The 8,613-nt window shown below is 37.5% G+C and overlaps 1 protein-coding gene across 1 annotated transcript; it reads right to left on the bottom strand.

Moving 5' to 3' along the window:
- Window positions 1–525: 525 nt before the first annotated feature.
- LOC123749349 (ubiquitin-ribosomal protein eL40 fusion protein-like) lies at window positions 526–7,663 on the bottom strand. Its single transcript, XM_069320455.1, has 3 exons — window positions 7,533–7,663; window positions 4,527–4,653; window positions 526–1,271 (listed from the first exon to the last, which is right to left on the bottom strand). Exons 1-3 carry the CDS (start codon window positions 7,645–7,647, stop codon window positions 1,199–1,201), a joined length of 315 nt encoding a protein of 104 aa, XP_069176556.1. The 5' UTR covers window positions 7,648–7,663; the 3' UTR covers window positions 526–1,198.
- Window positions 7,664–8,613: the final 950 nt, after the last annotated feature.

The raw sequence follows: 8,613 nt of genomic DNA on the forward strand, positions 1-8,613 counted from the left end.
GTATGGGTTCGAGTCACTTCTGGGGTGTGAGTTTTCAGATGTATACATATATATATATTTTACATAGCTCATAAAGGTATGGATTGCGGCCATTTCTCCGTATAGCCCTGCACAACCAAGCAGAGCCTGTAACTGAGGGTACAAATTTAATATTGTACATAGGTATCTATATTGTGAATTATGGGAAACTGTACTGATGCATCCCTGTTTATATTTTACAGTACCTTTAGTACTTATTCAGCGATCAAGTTTTTGCCTCGATTCTTCAGTAGAAACTGACCCACCTACTGTTGCCAGACGCTCAAGAGACATATACAGCAGGTATGTTGCTATGGCAACTAAAGGACCTCAGCCAACAGCAAATAGGGATCTTCTCATGTACAGAAAGTTTGCTAGTTTCTCCTAGAAAAATTTAAACCGATGTAACGAGTAGCTTAATGCACTAATGTTTTAATAATTTCTGTCGAGTTTTAATTCTACTGTGTACTAATTATTCATTCCATTTGTAAAAAAATACCAAAGATAGCAAGTTGTTAAACTTCATTTTCTAATGTACATATCACAAATATAAAGTTTGACACAATGGCTTGTTTTACTTTTCAAAAGTAAATTGAAATTTTTTGTTTCGTTTTAGTGTAACTGCCACAATCTGCGGTGGTTTTGCTCATACATAACATATGGGATGATAACTGATAGATGGAATGACATTTGTCCCTGGAAATTATACCAATACTACACATGCAAATCTTTAAGAATATGTAATACACAAATCCCCAAATATGGGCATTACATCTAAACTAAAAATTAACATTGAATAGTTATTCTATTAAAATGGTGGGTGTACAGTTGGCTAGATTTTTTAAACTGACCATGGTGTGGCAATAAAAGCCAAAATCTTTTAAAGCGGATAGGAAGTCAAGGATATGCCAATCCAGTTTGAGGTAAATGGAAGTACAATGATTATTTAAGCAAAGTACAAGATAATATAATAGTTGATTCACTAGTATTTAAAACATATAGATGATAAATAAATGACTAAAAATTAACATGAATATTAGAAACAGGATAAATTTCACCACCTAAATAACCAGAGGAAATATTAAAAGAAAATTTACTGGAGACTTGCTTAATTTGTTATTAGTTATCACAAATTAAGTGTTATCTCCACATCTCATTGGTAACAATATTATCAATGTATTTAACCCTTGATCTTCTTCTTGGGTCGGATATTGGAGGTGTGCCCACACTTCTTCTTGCGACAGTTCGTGGCTCTGAAATAATATACCAATATTTAAAAAATATCCCACTTGTCAGCGAAGCTTAACAAAAAGCTATCATCAGATTGAATTTCACAGCATCGTAGTGTATCGGGTAAAACACCTCTGTAGAGGGAACCTTTTAATGTATCATCATGAAAATCAACCATATATATACAATAGTATCTATATTGTCTTCTCAATAAATCAAAATTACTGGGACCTATTACAATGTTTAAATTTGTATTCTCTAGCATGCAGGCGAGAGATACATAATTTACACATGGATAATATGAGGGGGGCTGGTCCCAAATTGCACACAGAAATAACATCACGAGACCAAAAGGCATGGCAGGATGTGCAGAATACCCCTGTAGAAGAGCGTAGGTACTCAGAACTTTCTACATCAGAGGCCCGAGAGACTAACACACTTCCACTACATAAAGGGACATATTGGCCAACCCCTCAAGTGTTCAAGAGAGAACAAACATACAAAGGATGCTTGATCAACCAAGCTGCGAGCAGCCGCATCCAACAGTCTGGCTGACCAGACTGTCAACCAACCAGGAGGCCTGGTCAGAGACCGGATCACAGAGACGTTGATCCCCGAAATCAATAAGAAGTAAAGCAAGCGATGAGTCACAATAACGTGGCTGAAGTATGTTGACCAGACCACACACTAGAAGTTGAAGGGACGATGACGTTTCGGTCCGTCCTGGACCATTCTCAAGTCGATTGAGAATGGTCCAGGACGGACCGAAACGTCGTCGTCCCTTCAACTTCTAGTATGTGGTCTGGTCAACAAGTAAAGCAAGGTAAGGTACCCAGTCAAGACAAGTATCCCTAGGCTGTCACATTTAAAAGGCAGTGTAGAAATTATGAAACATTTTAATGTTTCAATGCAATTTAGTTTCACAGCTTCCAATATGGTACCCATTTTGTTTTCTAAGTGCATGCCACTATTTACCTATGGATGTTTTGTATTTTTCTACTCTGGCAAACTGGACTGGTGGCCAGACTTCCTTTGAATTCCAAATTGTAATTACAACCAGGCTGACCTATTAACTCAGAAGCTTGTTAAATTCTCTTAAAAGCTCCAACCCATCTTCCAGCAACATTTCCTATGTTTGATACACACTAATTTGCACTTGTATCACCCTGAATTTTCATTTGATATATTTTACATTTCCTCCCTTATCTCTTACTTCAATGTTATAATCATATCGTGCAGGTTTGGAACCTGGCCTTCCCTGTGTATATGATACATTTCTCATCATTATTTCAAAGATACCAATTTAAGAGCTTTGAGGTGGTCCCAGAAATTAAAATACAAAAAAAGGCACCAAGCTTTGAAGTTATTTTTCACTGTTCCAGAATAATAAAAAAAAAAAACTAGACGTCATTTAGGGTGCCAATACAAAAGCAATAAAACAAAACTAAGCAATGCCAAAGATATCAGATTTACCTGGGACTTTACTGAAGAATTGACTTCATTGTGAAACAATTTTCAGGATAATTGAAAATCTTAAGATATCCTATGAGGTGGTTAGTGTGCAATATGAGCTGGTTGGTGTGCAACTGCTAGTGGGTTAAATGTGGCCAATATGTAACCTAGCCAGGAGACACTTCCCACCTTTTCATTTTTACTGTGGCAGGAAGGCTATAGGGTTAGGCCACATTTGAGAAAACATTACTTATAATAGTTAACCATCAATCCCGCCATCTGTCACAAATGTCATTTTGTCAAGTACAGTAACAAGTAAACATTTGCATGAAAATTCTTGTAGCCCAATACAAGTGGACACTGCAAACGTGCACAATCCCTGCAGTAAAAAAACGCTCTAAAGGAGAGCAAGCAGGAAAGGGCTGTCAATAAAGGTACCATTCAAGATGCCATACAAATGTGAAAAAGCTTTGCAGGGTCAATGCAAATTACCAAAAGCATTACCAATTACAGTGGCCTCATAATGACTGAGCATAGGTTTCTACAAACAGGCTCTGGGGAATGGGGATGAATGAAAGCTCCCAAGTTAAGGTATAAGCCTATATGATGTATTTCATCAAGACGAAGGGTCAAAGGCAAAGCCGATGAATATGCAAGGTGGGGGGGGGGGCCCCATCCAGAGTCCGGTTTAGACACCACTAGGAAGAAATGTAAATGGAGGAGCAATTGTATATCTGCACCCCAGAAAGTGTGGGGCTCCCTAAAAGTTGTAGTTGGGAGCAATCAAAAAAATATCATTAATTTTCTCATATGTTAAGGCATTCACGACTGAATGGAATTAAATCATTCATGACCGAATTAAAACTTAAGTATTTCCCCAATATTCTTAATGTACCAATGAAATGTAGTTATATTAATAGTTTTATTTCAGTACAGTATAGCCAAAATAATGCCATTGAAAAGCAAAACAATGCAAGACCAGCAATCATTAACATTATGAAGCTAAAACATCCTCTTCACTCAAACAGTAAAGAATGACACTATAGAGCACCTAAATTATTGGGATCAACTCAAAGCTATTCAAATGTACTCCCTAGAAAGGAGACGAGAGATATCAAATAATATACACAGGGAAAAAATACTGGAGGGCCAGGTCCCAAATCTACAGAGTACAAATAACATACTGGAGTGAACAATATGGAAGGAAATGCAGAATAGAACTGGTGAAGAGAAGCTGTGCTATGGGCACAATCAGAGAGCACCGTATAAACATCAGAGGTCTGCAATTGTTCAACAATCTCCCAGCGAGCATAAGAAATATTGCCAGAACAAACGTAGACGTCAAGAAAACTTGATAGAGCAAAAATAGCAAACATTTTATGTGTCACCGAGGAGTGCCCTAGGGAGCCCGAAATGTTTAGGTTAGGGGAACGTGGCATGATGCCATACCGCTAAGTGATAAATACAAAACCTGGCTTGGCTTAGGGCCAAGGACACTGAGCAGGCAACAAGTAGTGTTTAAAATGACAGTGTACAGCCATAAAACAAACATTGGCTTGTGAAGTCAGCTCTGCTCTACCCAAATAATTTTTTTTTGTTATCTTAAGCAACCATGCTCATAAAATAAAATGGGATGAAAGCCTCACTCAACTACCAATGACTACAAGGAAACGGCAACAGCCCAAGGAAGCTATAAAGTCAGGAATTATTTAATCCCTCAATTTCCTTTAAAATGTGACCATGATTGGCTTCCAACTCTTTATACAATAGTGTACATCAATTCTGACTGGTCATGTAACTGAGTTTAATACTATACAGTACTGTACCTTGGATGGAGACGTGCATAACATTTACGGCAGATCATCTTGTTGCAGTTGTACTTCTCTGCTAGAAGCTTCAATGAAGGTTCAATGACACCACCACGTAGACGCAGAACCAGGTGAAGTGTGGACTCTGATGATATTGATTATATTGTAAACATCAATATTAATTTTGTTTTTGCCCAAGAAAATGCAACACCAGACAATAAAGGGTTTACTGCTATTTATGGTTCCTTTCTCTAGTAGCATCCACATTTTGAAATAAAAGTCTTAGTTCATCTACATAAACCTCTATCATCAAAGTACTACCCATTATTATCGAGAAGGTACAAGTCAGATAAAGGGCAGGGTCTCTGGTGACAGTGGCATCAGATCAAAGATTGCTAAATAGGACAAATCCACAAGGGCCGTGACGAGGATCCTCGTCACGGCCCTTGTGGATTTGTTCATTTGATGCATCACATTAGTGTGATTTCTGTGTGTAATAGTTGCTAAATAGGAATTTGTACTTTTAAATCCCCATAATCTCAATCTCTCATACATATATAATAAATAATTATATACACATATATACCAACATATCTATATACACATACTGTATATACCAACATACACACGTTGCGACGTTGCTGGAACCATGCGTATTGGCATTTGCCTCTCTATTGGATAATTTCAGCAACGTGGAGAGGGGGGACCTGCTGCATGGGTAACAGCTTCTCCTCCATATCTACCTACCCAGGCTTTGCGCCCTGGAGAGGACACTCCAGCTTCGCCTCACAGCGTCGAACACATCTATGCAGAAAAACCACATGTGTAAAATAAAGAATGCTAAATGCATTTTAGCAACTTTCCTTCTTCAGAGCATTTTTAAAATGAAGCTAAATATGCTACTTCCTAAAAATGCTCTGAAGGCGACGAGTCGAGCCATAAACACATTTAGCATTCTCTATTTTTCACATGTGGCTTTCCATACACCTGGATCAGTTTGTGTGTGATCGTTGTGGCGTATATATCTATATACATCACTTATGGCAAGAAAAAGTTAGCTTGTAATTATTATTCTCATCTTGTGGCTACGGGGAGAGCCTTTTCTGCTCTCCACCCTCCAATTTGTGTACCTGTTGTTGATTCCAGGAATCTGTTTCCATGGCCATCTCTGACCAAGGCCTTACAAGGAGGCGTGGTCAATCAGGCTGTTATGACACCACTATTTACAGTCCGATGCAAACAGCCCGATTAATCAGGTATCCGTATGCAAACGATGAGTCACGTGGCTTTATTAATGCTGACCAAACCACACACTAGAAGATGAAGAGAAGACGACTAATATTTCAGTCCGCCCTGGACCGTTATAAAGTCGATTGTGATAATGGTCCAGGACGGACAATTGACTTGATTGGTCATTTATCGACTATTTATTTGGTCTAGGGCGGACCGAAACGTCGTCGTCTCCATCTTCTAGCGTGTGGTTTGGTCAACAATAAGGTATCCTTTACATGTGCTTAGTTTCCTTCTGAACACAGTGAAATGTTGGCTGTTATATGCCCTGTACATTTAGAAGGGAGAGAATTTAAGTCTTGGTCACTTAATATTGATATAATTGTCTCTGCAAAACTATTGCACCTCCTTTCAACAGGGATACTTTACACTTCCTTCCTTGTCTCTTAAGGAGTTATTTCCATGTACAGATTTGGAATTATAGTACTGTCTAAGTTTGCTTATTCGAATTACATGGGAAGAACCCTCTGCCAGATAAGCCAGGCAGACAGATAAGCAGAATTCTTACAGGACAAGTAAAATAAAAATCCACTATATTCGCAATTTTGTGTACCACAACAGCCATAATTCTTATTTCTGCACATACTGTAAATCAAAATATAATTTAAAAGAAACTTAAGCTTACTTTGTTGTAGCTCGTCTTCCTGCGTTATACTGTAGATCTTCCCATGTGATATTACTGTCATCACTTCCTGTGTGATATTGTATATCTTGAAATGTGTAGTTCTTGAAAATTTACATAACCTAATCTCCACTTATCCAAATGTCTGTTCAGATATGAAGAAGTTTTGCCAAAAAATTATTTGGATTTGACTTGGATTCTGTGCCAATTTGCATTATTCGGCCAAATCTCTCATCTGGAATTCTGTTTGGATATGGCGAAGTCTGTCTGAAAATTATCCACTTAATTTTGGCCGGATAACGCAAATAATCGGTTCAGTGGGCTTCAGATAACCGAGCTCATACAGTAGTCTCTTAATATCTTCCAAATGTAAATTGTTATGTATACCTCCCAACTGCACTTGAAGACTAGTTTAAGAAATGGATTCAGCTACTAAAATTTATCTGCATGTTCTCCAGCTTTGACTGGGGCTGCTAAAGCAACAATTTTCCACCCAAGAGAGCACTAGCACTATCTTAAAAAGTGCCAAATAATATCTTGAAAGTGATAGCTTGTTTGAAAGGTTTATTTTTTATCAAACCTGTCATTTTTCTTGCAGTTTTGGCAGTTATTTTATTGCGGAAATACGATCTTCTGACATGATTACAGTACAGTACTTCTAATTTTTTTTTTTTGCTTGCTTGCTCTCTTTCTATAGTGCAATTTGACCGTTTTATACTGTTTCAATTTATTTTGTTTTTCCATAGAGTGCCTGGAACTCATCTTCATTGAACATGTTTTCTATGGCCAATTGGAAGACCTAAATTACATAAATTTGAAGGTTTGCATAGTCTCTCAAAAATCTTTGAGACATTGCAAAGGATATGGTACTATAGTTTGTCTCCTGTTCTTATTTAACTTTATAAAAAATAAAATTGTATGAGTATTTCTCTTTAAACATACCAATGAATGAGTAGCCCAACAGGATACTGTAATTCACTTTGGACAAGGAAACAGACACTATTCATGAATGTGAAATGTGTCTTGTGTCTTGTTAAAAAAATGTGTCTTGTTAAAAAAATGTTCAATTTCATAAATTAATACTGTTAATTTTATGAAAAGAAAATACTCACCTTTTTGAATGTTATAATCTGACAGAGTGCGTCCATCTTCCAGTTGCTTTCCAGCAAAGATGAGTCGCTGTTGGTCAGGAGGGATACCTGAAATGTTTAGCAGGATAACCAACATGAAAAAAAAAAAATGTAAACCAAAATTATCAAACATGTAAAAAGACGTAGCATAACCAGGCTTTTAACAGAGTATCAATCTCCCTACTAAAGGCAGTCTCTTTTACACCCCATTTAACGTGAAATGCAGGAATGAGAACCAAAATCACCCGTTCAAATTGGGATAGATTGAATGATATACACAAGAAATGGTATTTCAATCTATTAAAATCTTTGGATTTAGCCATTTACACCAAAAATTCATTTCTTTCCATTAGTTCCTTGTAGTGTACAGGTACGTACAGACAATACTATATTTATATAGCAACATAGTAGTATAGTAGCAACATTTGCAAATTTGCCGATGATACGAAAATCGGTAGGGAAATTAATTCGGAGGAGGACTCACTATCACTTCCAGTTGATCTAGATAGGGTTTTGAAATGGTCAAAGGATTGGCAGATGCAGTTTAATGCTGATAAATGTAAAGTTCTGAGGTTAGGTAATGATGATAGAGTTACAAGATACGAGCTAGATGGTGTTGAGATTGCAAAGTCGGATTGCGAAAGGGATCTGGGAGTTATGATTAGCAAGAATTTAAAACAAAAGGATCAATGCATGAATGTTCGTAATAAGGCAAATCGGACACTCGGATTTATTAATCGCAGCATTAGTAACAAGACACCTGGTGTGGTTCTCAAGCTATATCTTGCTCTAGTTAGGCCCCATTTAGATTATGCAGTTCAGTTTTGGTCGCCATATTATAGAATGGATATAAATTCACTTGAACGTGTCCAGCGGAGGATGACTAAGTTAATTCCCCAAATTAGAAATCTTTCATATCAAGAAAGACTAACAAAGCTTAACTAAGGCAGTGCCGCCGCCTAAGTAACCTGTGTGTGTGACTTTACCAGTGTACCTGCATGGTACCACAGCCGCCGCCACTCGTCCCGAGCGTGTACCTCTGTACCCCAGTACCTCTGTACTT

This window comes from Procambarus clarkii, unplaced genomic scaffold (assembly GCF_040958095.1).
Source record: "Procambarus clarkii isolate CNS0578487 unplaced genomic scaffold, FALCON_Pclarkii_2.0 HiC_scaffold_136, whole genome shotgun sequence".
NCBI classification, from domain to species: Eukaryota; Metazoa; Arthropoda; class Malacostraca; order Decapoda; family Cambaridae; genus Procambarus; species Procambarus clarkii.